This window comes from Lacerta agilis, chromosome 7 (genome assembly GCF_009819535.1).
Source record: "Lacerta agilis isolate rLacAgi1 chromosome 7, rLacAgi1.pri, whole genome shotgun sequence".
Taxonomy (NCBI): Eukaryota; Metazoa; Chordata; class Lepidosauria; order Squamata; family Lacertidae; genus Lacerta; species Lacerta agilis.
In genome coordinates, this window is record NC_046318.1 from 5,409,122 (window position 1) to 5,424,193 (window position 15,072).

General features: G+C 50.2%; 1 protein-coding gene across 1 annotated transcript; it reads right to left on the reverse strand.

Annotated features, from left to right (window-relative positions):
* Positions 1-666: 666 nt before the first annotated feature.
* Positions 667-1,274, reverse strand: LOC117049358 (60S ribosomal protein L18a-like). The gene is given in 2 exon segments (XM_033154034.1): positions 667-804; positions 807-1,274. Coding segments are annotated over 2 exon segments (522 nt in total). The 5' UTR covers positions 1,240-1,274; the 3' UTR covers positions 667-715.
* Positions 1,275-15,072: the final 13,798 nt, after the last annotated feature.

The window sequence follows — 15,072 nt, forward strand, 5'->3', positions numbered from 1 at the left end:
CACCCACGGGCGTCGCGAAGGGTGGCGGTGGGGACTGTCTGCCCTGGGTTTCCAGGGAGGGGGGTGACACTTGGGCCAGCTTCGCCCCACTGGCAGACCCGAGCAAGCTGCGGAGCAAAGCCCCGCAGCCCGTCCGGGTCCGCCTGCCAGCGCCGCTATGGGTTCCAAGGGGAGGGGGGGGTGACACTTGAGCCAGCCCTGCCCCACCGGCGGGCCCCGAGCAAGCCGCCAGAGCGAACCGCTCTGCCCCGCGGCCTGTCCAGGGTCCGCCCATCCAGACGCACTATGGTGCCTGCCCCGCGCGATCGGGAAGCCCCAGGAGCCGGCGCTCGCTCAGCGGTTGCCGCTGGAGCAGCACCGCCGACGGGATGGACTGTGCATGCCCGAATTTACACACATGCACAGTCTGTCCTGACGCATGCGTCGTGATGTCTTGACACATGCGAAGGTCACCCCACCCCCAGGGGGTACCTCGGCAGGGCAATGCCGCCCCAGGCACCCGAGAGGCTTCCTACGCCTCTGCAAGTGCCACCCAAGAATCCCACTGGAGAGACAGTTTCTGCGACAGTTCCCCAAGGAAAAGATCCAGGTGCAGGATACGAGGCCAGCCCTCGAGGGAGGGAGGCTTCCTTTCTTTTCTATTTTTTTCTTTCTTTTTTTCAGAAGTTCAAAAAGAACGTTATTGAAACTCAGAGCAAAGGAACCAAGTCTGCATTTAAAAGAACGTGTTTGGTCTCTTGGTGGTGAAGCGTGGCTTATGTTGGCGACGGAGAGCTCTACGTGGCAGAGGGAACTTGATTTTGGATCATGGAACTGTTTGACAGCTGGTCTGCGGCACTTGCTAGCAGCGATCTCTTCAACCTTCATGATCTGAATTGAGTGAGCTCTATGACGGGTTCCCATATCGCGATGGCACTGTGTAACAGCTCCAGCAGTTGTCAAATCCCTGTATTCCCTGTACATGTTATGAGTTCCACTACGAGAATCATAGCGCGGCCAGATACCGAAATTTTTCACCTTCAGCGGAGACTTCTCAAAAACCTGTCCACAGTACACTATTTCCCCCGAAGATTTCTTCAACCTCTTCAGCTGAGAGACAAAGTACCAGAAACGGGACTTTGCAACAACATGATTAGGAGCAAAGATGCGCATGCGACAGAGAGGTGGTGTTGGGCACCTAGGAGTGGGGAGGCATCTCCCAACAACTTTGTACTCCCTCAGGGTGCCCGACGCCTTCATGGTGCTGCCTCTCTCGCTGCCACCCAGAAAAAGCGGGGGGCTTCCTTTCTGCGAAGTGCAGGAGAAGGTTCCCAGCAGCCAAGAGCTGCGAGGCTGAATCCCAGGAAGCAGAAAGGAAGTCTGAGCGGGAGGAGGTGATCAGAAGAGTAGCCTGGTCCCTATTGCCATTCCCCATGAAAGAAGAAATTAAGCACAACCATTGATCTGCTTGCTCCCGGGGCAAAGGAGGCGCTGTGGGTGAGGATCCGTAGTGTGTGGGTGCAGAGATCCACATGCTCTGGAGTTGAGCATCCCTTTGTACCCCTCTTGCTTCCAGCCTCTCTTTCTTTTTTTCTTTTTTGGCGGAAAGATGCCTGCTATTTATAGTGCAGCTCTCAATACTTACATGGAGAGAAGATGCAGGGTAATGATAAATTGTAAACAGAAACCACAGAGGGCCCCAAAACAAACAGCAATCCTGTCCCCTGACTGTGGCTCTGGGGAGCAAAGGGCACTCTGCACATGCTCAACAGCACTCAACATCAATGCACGAAAGATTCAGGGCCATCAAACGTTCAGGGCCAAACAGAAGCTTCTGCCTTCAGGCTTCACACTGAACAGTGGGGTTGGTTTGCTTCTTCTAGTAGTGAAAGTGACCCAGCCACATTGGTGGAGTATAACAGGAGGGCCTGTTACAGCCACTTGGATCATAGTGCAGATTCAAATTTGTTTTCTTTTACATTCCTGTAGATTGGAATGAATGGACGTGTTAGTGTCTGGGGCTGGGATGTCATTCGGGAGAGATCTCTGTCCAAATACATTGGGTTTTTTTTTAAACAAGTCTCAAGGCTTATCCCTGGTAGGTCCTTTCAAGCAGCACCCCGCAGTGCTGAATTCCATCCCTCACTGAGATGTGCGACCATGCAGTGTCCACATAGCTGAGCACCGAGTGCAAAATTTGCAGTCGCGTTGGCTGAGCAGTGTGCCACTGCACAAACACACACACACTTCCAGCACACTGAGTTATATTTAACTTCCTCACTCATTGTGGCTCATGCTCTTCTTTTTCAAGCTGTTGACAGAGCTAGGAAGTGCAGAGAGATGCAGTTTCAGTAAGGCAAGAGACGAACTCCAGGAATGTGGTCCGGATTCTTGTCCTCTAAAGAAGACTCCATAAGGGAGCTGTTGCACTCTGTGTTACAAATGAGCAACTGTAGAATCGTGCCCGTATCTGTGCGACACATGATACGATCTTTGCAAGCCCAGGGGCATCTGCGTATCAAACTTGTTGCTGGCACTCTGCGCTATCACCATTCATGTGCTGTCCTCACTCTGGACTGCCTCCCACAAAGCTTGTTTATACGGCCATGAAGAAGGGAAATGGTCTGCGGCACCTGACATTTTCCATCTCAAATCACTCGCAGTCAGTACCAGTAATTAAACACTGAGTTGCTGCCAGTGGCCTCTGCCAGCCAGCTGAGGAGAAGCAAAATGGCTCACTTTCTAGAGTCCCACCACCTGCCAGTGTGAGCTACCTCTGGCTTTGTGGCCGGAGACTTAGCTAGTCTCCTCTTCCTAACATTGGCATCCGCACCAGTGTTTGTTGGTGCAATCCAAAGCAGAGCCTGTGAAGAAATGAATACCGATTTCCACGTATGCATGTATGTATGTATTCATGTAATAAAAAGGGACACGGGTGGTGCTGTGGGTTAAACCACAGAGCCTAGGGCTTGCTGATCAGAAGGTCGGCGGTTTCGAATCCCCGCAACATTGTGAGCTCCCGTTGCTCGGTCCCAGCTCCTGCCAACCTAGCAGTTCGAAAGCACGTCAAAGTGCAAGTAGATAAATAGGTACCACTCTGGCGGGAAGGTAAATGGTGTTTCCGTGCGCTGCTCTGTCACGCTGGCCACATGACCCGGAAGCTGTACGCCAGTAACGCGAGATGAGCACCGCAACCCCACATGTAATAAGCTTCAACATGTAATAAGCACATGTAATAAGCTTCAACACTGTCAGTGGGAGACAGCATTGTCCTACACCCCCAAAGGCAGCAGTCTTGCATAGGGGGAGCAGGACAGGCCATGAGGCATGCGACATGCAGCCAGAGGCGTCTTAGCCATAGAGGCTACTGGCGCAAGGCGCCATGGTGCCACGGCCAGGAGGGCGCCTCCACCATGCCACGCCACGCCACGCCACGCCACGCCACGCCACGCCACGCCACGCCACGCCACGAGCCGCCCTCCAGCCCCACTGGAAGCGCCGCCCTCTCCCGCCTCTTCTCAGGTTGAGGGCGCCATTGCAGGAATGTCGTTGCGTGGCAATGCGGGCTGCGGTGGATGCGGAGTCACTCCTTGACTGTGAGGCGGTGGCCGAGGACGGGCCTCCGCCGCCGCCTCCTCTCCCTTGGCCACAGGGATCCCCTCATCCGCCGCCCGTGGTGGGAGTGGCTCCCGAGGGGCCTTGTCCTCTGCGTCACCAGAGCCCACTGCCCCCAGTGGTGCAGCTAGCTGCTTGGGCTCCCTGCGCGCGGGGGCGCCGGAGGGATCTTGCACCAGGGCGCCGGTTATGCTTAAGACGGTCCTGCATGCAGCTCCGTCCTTCAACTCTTCGCTGCCGCTGCGACTCTCATGCTTGCTCAGACGGCTCCTGCAATGCAGCAGTGGTGGTGATGTGTGGATCGTGTGAGCAGAGCAATTTATGCCTTGCACTGTGTGGCATAAAGCCGCCTCTCTGTGTCAGCACTCTCTGATGTGTCACGAGAAGGAAACTAAGGAGGATAGCTGGCCAGTAACAGCAAGCAAGCATCACAGCTGCTGGGTTGCTGGCCCAGGAGGATGGGGGTGGGACAGCGACCCCTAGAATCTCCGCCTCAGGTACCCCTTTCGCTCTGTCTAATGGTTTCTCCCCTTAAACATGTTGGCATGTCTGCAGAAGAATGTAAGATGTTAGGAGTATGTAATCTTGTCATCGGGCAAAGTTGCCTACTGCCAGGCTGTCATTTGTAGATTAAGCACTATTATTCATAGATTCACTTTATTGGTATTTAACATTTTCAACTCCTAGTTTCCTGCAAGTTTGAGGAAATGCTTAAAAGCTGGAGTGCAGGAGGTAGAAAGCTAAAGTCTCACTAATCATGTTTCTCAAATTTCACTAATCATATTTTTCAAAAAATTTCAAAAGAAAGAGAAGAGATAGAACTCTGCCATGTCCTGCCATTATGGGTCACTCAGAAAGATTGTGTCCTATTTGCGCCCCAGTGTTATCTAAGGAAGCGTCTGCATACCAGTTTCCTGGTGATGCAGCGCCGAAACTTGACTGTTTGTGGGAGCGTCCCTCTGCAAAAAGAGAAAATAAATAGGTATCTTCACTTTCATCTGAAATGGGTAGCAAAGGAAATGTGGGTGGGAGCAGTGCATTTTTTCTGGGGGCATGCAGGGGTATGCATACCCCTAAACATTTTGTGAATCTAAGTTTGGCCTCATTGAGGGGCAGTATTTCAATATGAGTAGGAAAATGAGAGTACCCCTAAACATTTTTTAATAGAAAAAAAGCACTAGGCAGGAGCTTCCTTTTAAAAAAAATGTTTATTCATTTTATATGATATAAAACGTAACACACAATTACACAACATTACACAACATACAAACAAAACAACAACAACAACAAAATTTATAAGGGTATCACATTTTTCCATTTACATCTTAATGGGACTTCCCGTTAAGTCTTGGTTTTCAATGTAATTTTTATTTAAGAAGTTTCATACTTTCACTTTTATGCCTTAACAAATTATCTAATTTAAATTTATTACCCATTATCATTACCTTTTAATCTTTTATGTTTTTCTTAACCCTATTTTCCTCCAGAAACCTCTAAATACTTCCTTAGAGTTTCAACATATCAAATATTACAATATTTATTTAAATATATTTTAATTTTTTTACATTCTTCCTGCACCGCTTCCTACCTCTGGTCACGCAGTCTCGCTGTCAGCTCAGCGAGTTCCATAAAGTCAATCATTTTCATTTGCCAGTCTTCCACTGTTGGTATTTCTTGAGTCTTCCAGTTCTTTGCAATTAATAGTCTAGCTGCTGTTGTGACATACAAAAAGAAAATCTTATCCTTTTTGGGGATTTCCTCCCCTATAATCCCCAAAAGAAAGGCTTCCGGTTTCTTTAAGAAGGTGTCCTTTAGCACCTTTTTCATTTCATTATAAATTCTTTCCCAGAAGTCCTTTATTTTGGGGCACGTCCACCACATGTGGAAAAAGGTTCCTTCTTTTTCTTTACACTTCCAGCATTTATTATCTTAAGTATGATGCATTTTAGCAAGTTTAACCGGAGCTAAATACCATCTATACATCATTTTCATCATGTTTTCCTTTAGTACTGTGCATGTGGTAAAATTCAAACCTTTCTTCCACAACCTCTCCCAGTCATTCAACATTATATTGTGCCCCACATCCTTAGCCCAGTCAATCATAACTGATTTCACTTGTTCATCTTTCGTATGCCATTCCAACAGTAAATTATACATTCTGGAAAGGTTCTTGTAATTGGAATCCAACAATTCTATCTCCAGTCTAGATTTTTCTACCTGAAATCCTGAATTTTTGCTATTTAATTTAAACATCTCGTTGATCTGATGGTATTGTAACCAGTCGGTCAACTTATCCTTGAGTTGTTCATATGGTTTTAACTTAAGTTAGGCGGGAGCTTCCTGTGCCAAGGTCAGTGTGACGATATGCCAGAGCAAGTAAGAAACTATGGGATATAAACACAGAGCAGTCAAAACATACCATTGCTAGAGTGGACATGAAGGTGTCTCAGTCCTTCAGCCGTAACTTCCTGTTTACCTGGACTGAGGCAACTTCCTCTATGTAACTGGAGATGGGTGTGGTTTCACCTGGGCAGGTTTACACAAAAGCACAGGGGGCAGTCTCCATCTTTCTCTTTTGGACTCGTCTCTTCAAGGAGCAGGATGCTCTCTTGGCTTGCAGCCAAGAGGAGCACAGGTGAAGCCTGTTGCCCTATGGAACCAGCTTCACTGCATGTAAATACTTTTATCTAAGCCAGACTGCCTTCTGAGACTGTACTGTAAAAAAAAAGTAAGTGAGTGAGTAAACTCTTTTTTATACTTTTAAAGAGAAGTGTTGTGTCTTTACTTTTAAGAGGGAAGAAGGGGAATATACCAGGAATATATATTTCTTATAGAGGCTTTAGCAAGCCTATGCAACCATTTTCTGCTGTGGTTTAGAAAGGGAATGGAACTCTGCTAAGTTTGGAGCTTGTTAACACAAGCTGGGATGAGATATATAAAATAATATATCATCATCCACACTCCTAAGCATTCCCACAGAAACTTGTTCTATTTCACATATTTATATAGTGCTTGATACTAGAACGAAGCGGTTTATAAAAAAATAACACTTCCCAGAGTACAGTAGTGGCAGCAGAGGCAAGTGATTCCATGATGACCCACTCTGGAAATCTGGCAACCAACATGATCAAGGGTCTGGAAACCAAGCCTTACAAGGAATGGTTGAAGGAACTGGGTGGGTTTAGTCTGGAAAAGAGGAGACTGAGAGGAAATAGGATAGTCATCTTCAAATATCTCAAGAGCTGTCCCATGGAAGATGGAGCAGGATTGTTTTCTCCTGCTCTGGAGGGTAGGATTCAGATTCCAAGTAAACATTCAGGAAGAACTTTCTGACAGTAAGAGCTGTTCAACAGAGGAATGGACTTCCTTGGAAGGTGGTGCACTCACCTAGGGCCGTCTTAAGGAGATCGGCTGCCGTGGCGCAGCGATCCCTCTGGCGATCCCAGCGTACCGCCTCTTTCGCTTTCCCTGAGCCTCTTTGGAACGCATCCTGAGCTCGGACTCTCGCGGCCACCTACTCGTTCGCCAGTGCAAGACACGTGTCTGCGGAGCCTTGTTAACTCTTGGCGCTCCTGCGAAGGTGGGGGGAGACGCGGGAGGGGGGGAAAGAGCCAAGGCGGCACTTCCGGCACTTCCTCCCGGCGGCGGGGTCGGCTCGGCGGATGGTCCAGAGAGCCGCGTCGAGTGCAGACGAGGCGTCGGGTTTCGCTTCAGACGCTCCTGCTCCTGCTCAGCTCAAGGTGAAAATCAGCTTCCAGCAGCCGGCGGTGGGCTCGCGGGGGCGCCTCTGGGGGCCTGGCGCCCTGGCGCACCACGCCACCCAGCCCCTATGACGAGACGGCCCTGCACTCACCTTCCTTGGTGGTTTTTAAGCAGAGATTGGATGGCGATCTGTCAAGGATGCTTTAGTTGAGATCATTACATTGCAGGGGGTTGGAGAAGATAACCCCTGGGGTTCCTTTGAACTCTGCGATTCCTATGTATACCACTGATCAGGAAGGTACCACCAGGGTTAAGGTGATGTAGGGTTTTTTTTTTTAGCTAATAGCTAAAATGCTTTGGCTTGTGGTGATTGGTGGGGCAGCTTGGGTAAGAGTAAAAAAAATAAAAAATGAAGACAACTCAGTAGATGGACTGCAGCAGCAAGGCAGAAGAGCCTAGGCGTGGAGCTCCCAAGAAATGCTGTTTGCTTTTGAGGAAGTTATTGCTGAATTAAAGATCGACGCTCTGTGCTTGGCTCCTTCCCCCAGGCTCAACGTGTACCTTTATAAATAAGCATATGTCTCTGGTGCTGTCTCCTCACGAGGGAAATGACCCTGAAAAAGGCCGACCTTGGAGCTTCCGGCCATGGGAGGAGTGCAGTAGCAATACTGAGGAGGATGTAAAGGAATTCATTCTCTTCCCTTGTACTATTGGTATCCTTCTTTCCCAGCCCTGCCTGTTTTGCTGAATTTCCCATATTCATAATGAACAGGGCTACCAAGCATATTCTGAAGCAAGAAAGATTATTGTAAGGCCTCCCCTGGCTCAGACTCCCTTTGGAGGCGTTGATGCCTTCACCCTGTTGATGAATGCTAAAAGCAGCCCACCTAAGCGTGTTGGTCACTGACCTCCCCTCCCCCCTCTCCTGTTGTAGCTCTTGTCTCCTTGGCAGCCGAGGCTGGTATTATGGGCAGCGACATTGCTCCTGTGCCTGGGTTTACCCGAGCACATTACGAGGCACAGCGAAGTCCATAACTACCTACCACAAGGTCAAAAGGAGCCCATTATGGAGATACTGTGTCCAGCAGCACAAGGCTACAGGAAGGAGCAGCTGGCTAGGCAGCTTGCACAAACATTTTAACAAGATGTTAGAAAATCAATTCCAATAACTGGGACCTTAAACCTGGAGAGTATTAGAGCTTTATTGGCTGCCCTAACATATTCATAGCAGCAGCCTCACACAGGCACACAACGCCTGCCCTCCCTTTCTCCCTCGGTGCTAAGGCCAGGCAACATTTTCTTCTTTTGAGACTATGTTGGAGCTGAGCAGAATTAGTCTAGCCAGTCTGTGGTTTGGAAACCCCCCAGAATGTTGAATTTGGTGGCGGCCCTTTTCCATCAGTAGAAGGTCTGCTCACCAATCCCTTGTCTGCTAACATTGAGGCAGGGGAGAGAAAGTGTTCTTGTTTTGGTGGGGAAAAGCTGGCTGCTCTTTGTTGCATTCGACTCTGCATTATTAAAGGCCTCATACGGCCTGGAGGCTTCAGGACATGGAAAGAAGATACCTGCTGCTTGCAGTTATTGCGCCCTGCCTCATCCTGCCCAGGTGCTCATCAGCATTTTCAGTCTGGAAGAAGAGCACAGATGGGGGTAAGAGTTGGTCTACTGGTACGGCGAGTGGGTGGTGCTCATGACAAGCAGAACGAGGATAGCCAAGGGGAGCCAAGCACCTGAGCACCTACCAAATACCGAAGCATCAATGCCAATGTGCTATCCAGTCTGCAGCTAACCCAGTATGGTCCAACTTAGGTTCAACATCTCTGAGAGTTTTATATTTTCAGGATGCTTTGGTACACAGACTGATGGTTAAATCCACCCAGACTCATCTTGGATGTACAGGCGAAGTTGAGTTGATCTGTGTGTGGAGGCCACACAGTATCAAGCTGGAAGGGAGAGAAGGAGCTCTTCTGTGTCTTTCTTGGGACCTTCTCAGTCTCCTCTTCTGAAAGGCTTCTCCAAGGGACTGTGTGTGTGTGTGTGTGTGTATGACATGATTCAGATCCCATTCAACATGGCATGGTCACGGCCATATCCCTTTCTGTGCCTTGGAATATACAATGGATGCATTATGACGTAGTGCTTTGCTTTTTGGCCTTGGGTGCAATTATTAGTCAACTCCCTGGTTAAGCTGTACATCAGGAGAATAATTGAGTGAAGTAGCCCCGAGTCTCTAAAATGCTACAGCCTTTTGTGTCTTCTTGCGTAGGTGAAGAGTGTGTCATACCTAGAGTATGGGCCTTCCCAGTGGACAGAAGTGGTGTCCTGGTTGTCAGGTTATTGCAAAGGCTCCAAGTGATCTCCCCAAAGCAAGGGCTTAAATTCCGGGGAATCTAGATTTGTATTGTTACCTGTTCCATCTTGAAAAGAAAAACAGCCCATCACTTCAGAGCAATTGGTTTGTTTGCTTTTTGTTAGTTCACATCATGTTTCCCAAGCACTCAAAGGCATAAGCCAAGGTTGCAGTTTAAATACAGTTCCTCCAGCAGTTAGCTCCTGCATTGCCATGTGGGGGGGGGGAATGCTTGTGTAACCCACGGAGGCCTGATTGGTTAATATCTGTGACATCGCTAACGATGATGAATGTTCTCTCCCCCCCCCCCATAACTGTGCAGTTGGCACGGGTGGCATTTTTAAAGGGTGAGCACTTCCCAACTGCATTGTCTGAGCTTCATGACTCATGTAGTCTTTTTTTAAAGTGGAAAACTCAGGAAAGACTGCCTCCTTCCTCCCAGCCGTAAGGATGTGTTCTCAAGTGCATCATCAGGCTTTTAAAAGAGAGAGAAAAACAAATTGATTCCCTCTAACCTGCTCCTGTTGTCTTTGTCCATGGAGTTTTCTTGGCAGGGATACTGGAGTGGCTTGCCAGTTCCTTCTCCAGGTGGATCACATTTAGTCTAAACTCTCCGCTATGACCTGTCCATCTTGGGTGGCCCTGCATGGCATAGCTCATAGCTTCCCTGAGTTATTCAAGCCACCTCATGAGAAGAGAAGACTCCCTAGAAAAGACCCTGGTGTTGGGAAAGATGGAGGCAGAGCCGTCTCATCCATAGAAGCCGGTGGCGCGGTGCGCCAGGGCGCTGGGCGCCCCAGGGGCGCCCCCGCGAGCCCGCCGGCATACCGGGCTCCTCCTCCCCAACCCGCCCCCGCCCCCACGGGCAGGCGGGCACTCGCGCGCCGGCTGTAAGCCACCCGCCCTCGCCTCCCAGAGCCCCAGCTGGAGCGCTGGAGCGGCGCGGGGCTTTGCGCGACCTTCCAGCACTCCAGCTGGGGCTCTGGGAGGCGAGGGCGGCCGGCCGCCCGCCCCCGCGCGCAGCCGGCCGCCCGCCCGCCCCCGCGCGCAGCCGGCCGCCCGCCCGCCCCCGCGCGCAGCCGCCCGCCCGCCCGCCCCCGCGCGCAGCCGGCCGCCCGCCCGCCCCCGCGCGCAGCCGGCCGCCCGCCCGATGCAGCGCGAGCTGCCCAGCAGCGCCGCGCCGTCCAGCTGCGCGCGGAGCGCGAGCTGCGCGGGAGCGCGAGCCGGCCGCCCTCGCCTCCCATCCCGGAAGCGCTGGAAGGGCGCGCAGAGCCCCGCGCCGCTCCAGCGCCACGCCCCTCACCCCCCCGCTCGCCCACCCCCCTCCCAAGGGGCGGCAAGCGCGGGAGGGAGGCGGCGGAGAGGCGGCATGGCGGGGGCGCCGGAGGGATAGCCGCGCCAGGGCGGCAGATTCCCTTAAGACGGCTCTGGATGGAGGGCACAAGGAGAAGGGGACGACAGAGGATGAGATGGTTGGACAGTGTTCTCGAAGCGACTAGCATGAGTTTGGCCAAACTGCGGGAGGCAGTGAAAGATAGGTGTGCCTGGCGTGCTCTGGTCCGTGGGGTCATGAAGAGTCGGACACGACTGAATGATTGAACAACAACAACCTGCTCCTGCCACCCTAAATTAGACAACTGCTTTCTGTAATATTTTGCTTGTTTTCCTAGACACTGAAATCCCTTTTGATGCATCCACAGCTCACAGCCACATGTGTTTACCGGTGTTTTTTTCCGGATAGGTGGGATCAATTCTTATATGGTTGTTCTTTCCTCCCAGCAGTGCTAGGTGCAACCTGAAACCTTCAGAGCACCTAACAGAGCCTCACTTGAATGTCTGCTACCTTCTCCCACATTCCATCTTGAGACTGAGACCAAAAGCAGATCTACACTATCTTCACTTCACTCGTGGCTTCACTATCGGACAACTTTGCCCCCTCCGACTTGGCTTCCTATGTAGCCAGATGAAAAATCTGGAGAGTTCGAAATCTTGCAGACAATTTTGTGGCATTCTGGTTGGCCTAAATAAAGGTATTGCTCTGGTACGGATTTTGAAATCAATATTGTTTGGGGGGGAAACATTCTATGGCTGAATACAGTGTAGTAGCTGGGGTGTGTGTGTCCAGTCAGGGTTTCTGGCCCTGGTGAAGCCTCCAGAGGGGCGCCATTGAGGCCCCCAGCCTCCCAGCATGTCTGGGCTTCAGCTAGAGAGAAAGATGAAAAAGTGAATGGCAGTCACAAGCTCCATCCTTCCCCTTTCCCCATGAAGCTGAAGAAGGAGCATTTATAAAGCGATGCAGGGAGATGGAAAACCTGGAGAGGCTCTCACAGTGAAATAGAAGATGGATCCCCTGTGGGTTTGGTACTGTGTGAGAAAGAAATTCTGGAGGGATGGAGGGAGGGGCAGGATGCTGAGGAAGAGAATCAGTTGGACTAGAACTAGATGATCCTCGGGGTCCCTTCTAACTCTACAATTCTACGATCCCTTCAGAACCTTGAATGTGTTTAAAGTTAAGTCATTTTACAGACTATACATGATCCACACACAGGAAAGTAAGGGGTGTGTGAGCATTTTTTCCTGCCAGAGGCAGTTCCCCGAGCAAGCTCTGGTCAGTCTGGCTGCATTTGGATCGCAATGGAAGGGCACTTTCTACTTTAGACTCGCAAAAAGCATTTCTTCACCTTACCGGGAACCTAAAATGACTACAAAATTATCATTTCCTAAAATGAGTAATCAAACAAAAACAAAATTGAAAGGAATCTTGTGGAAGCTTACTCTGGAGTAAATTTACACATCAAAACTCCTTGAGAGGGTTGGCACAGAACCATGAAGAGGGGTGGGTGACAAAAAGCCTGAAAGAGACAAAAATATTTTTTTAAAGGAACCCAGAGGGTCTTGGCTGATCTTGTGGAAAGTCAGTATTTTAATGATCCTGTGACCAAATAAATCCAAATCAAAACCTGACCTCAGATTGCTGCACATGGAAGTTCTACTTTTGACAAACAATTTGCTTTTACTAGAAGGGATGCTCATTTCCCCTTTGGTCACAAAGTCGTAATACTGTACTTCTTAGGATTCCTATGTATTCAAAATATATATTGCCTACTTTTTATGCCTTTGACCCGGGTGATAATAAGCCTAGTTTTGGCTTTGCTGAATATGCTAGCTCAACTCCTGTCCCTGGGAGTTGTGTGTTAAGCAGGCATATAGGGATGGGGATAATTTCTATTAATTTCATTTTTAAAGGCAAACATATCTAATTTGCACTTTCTGAAACTACACATGAACCAAAGCAAAGCCGTCCTTCAAAACGTGCAGTTCTCTGAATTTTGCAGTGCAGTTCTCCTGCCAAGTAATTCACACAAAAATGCATGTGCTGGAGTGAAGCGTGCCTAAAAATGCATATATTAGTGAAAATGGAATTCAGATAAGCTTTGCATTGGATAAAATTGGTTTGTGAAAATGTGTGTATTAGACAAAATTGCATACAGAAATGTGCGTATTAGGAGAAATTTGCACTCAGATGATGAATTTGCAAAGAAGAAGAAGAAGAAGAAGAAGAAGAAGAGTTTGAATTTGATATCCCGCTCTTCACTACCCGAAGGAGTCTCAAAGTGTCTCACATTCTCCTTTCCCTTCCTCCCCCACAACAAACACTCTGTGAGGTGAGTGGGGCTGAGAGACTTCAGAGAAGTGTGACTAGCCCAAGGTCACCCAGCAGCTGCATATGGAAGAGTGGAGACACGAACCCGGTTCCCCAGATTACGAGTCTACCGCTCTTGTCTCTTGAGGGCTTTAAACATAATAATAATAATCACAAACTGATGTACAAATACAGACAACTGAATTTACGAGTGGAAAAAGAGAGAAACCAAAATTGACAGATTTGCCCATCCCTGCACACACACATGTGCACACACACACACACACACACACACACACACACACACACACACTGGTAGGGCTCCCACATGAAGTGGCCAGGGTGCCAGACCTCAGCCAGCCTTTGCTTTGTAATATTATGACCATTCTGTCTTCTGCTTTGCTCTTTCTTTGCAGCCTGCTAAACATTCTTGCAAAGCAAAAGCCGCCCCGTGCACCTAGTGGTCTTCCACCTGCTATAAGCCTCATGTTCTCATGCAAAGCCAGCAGAGATGGCACCAGGCTGGAGGCCTGAGATATGCCACCTTCCTGATAATGCCTTTTATTGGACTAAGTGACACATAGGTTTTAGGGGGATAGAGAATCCTCTTCTCGGCTCATCCTCATGCAGGATTTCCACACCCCTCCAGGCTCCTTGTCAGTGTTCTCCGCCCCCCCTCCCCATATCCTCTGAGGCTTACGACCTCCCAACAAGGAACTGCGTGGTGGGGATTGAACAGAGAGCCTACCCCCCTGTTTGCTGCTAAGGAAGATTAGGCAGCCTTTGAATAAGATGCCTGGAAGACTGGCTGCAAATGCCTCAGACAGGGGCTAATCAGAAAATTAGCAAGCAGGAAAAGCATTCTCATTGTTGGGGACACATTTCCCAACCTCCTATTTGCTTTGCTCCGTCTGAGCCTATTCTGCAGGCCAGATTGGCCAAGAGTTCCATCCAATTTTCCCTGGGAGAACCTCTTTCCCCTGGGCTCAGCCCAGACCACATAAATGCAGCAGCAGGGGCAGAAGTGCCCAGCTCTCATGCGGCATGCAGAGTCCTCTCCCTGCGGCTGCTTTGGGGGTCCTCACCCACTCACCCCAGGGATGCAGGGGCTCAGGAACCATGGCATCATGTGCTTCCTCAACACCGTGGTGCAGTGCCTGAGCCACACAGAACTGCTCGCCTTTCTTTCCCTTACTTTTGAAATTTAGCGTCGCCACTCAGATTTGCACCCAGAGCAGTGGTCCCTCAAGCAGGGCCGTCTTAAAGGGATCGGCCGCCATGGCGCAACGATCCCTCGGCGCCCCCAGCGTGCCGCCTCTCCGCCCGCCTCCCTCCCACGCTGGCTGCCCCTCGGGAGGGGGGGTGGGCGAGCGGGGGCTGAGGGGCGTGGCGCTGGAGCGGTGCGGGGCTTTGCGCGCCCTTCCCAGCGCTCCAGTTAGGGCTCCGGAGGGCGGCTGGCTTGCAGCTCGCCCGCCCGTGGGGGGGCGGGTTGGGGAGGGGGCGCCCGGTATGCCAACGGGCTCGCGGGGGCGCCCCTGGGGGGCCCCGCGCCACCCAGCATCTATGACGAGACTGCCCTGCCCTCAAGAGTCTCTTTCAGCTTGGGAAGAGGTGCCGGGGTGGGGAGAGAGGAAAGTACTTATTCATTTATTTCATAACACTGATATTCCGCTTGATTGGAAAGCAGTTTACGAAAAGGTAAAACAATAAATCTGAGGGAAAAAATCCACCACCAAACTTTACAGAACAACAACAACAACAACAATTTATTACTTATACCCCA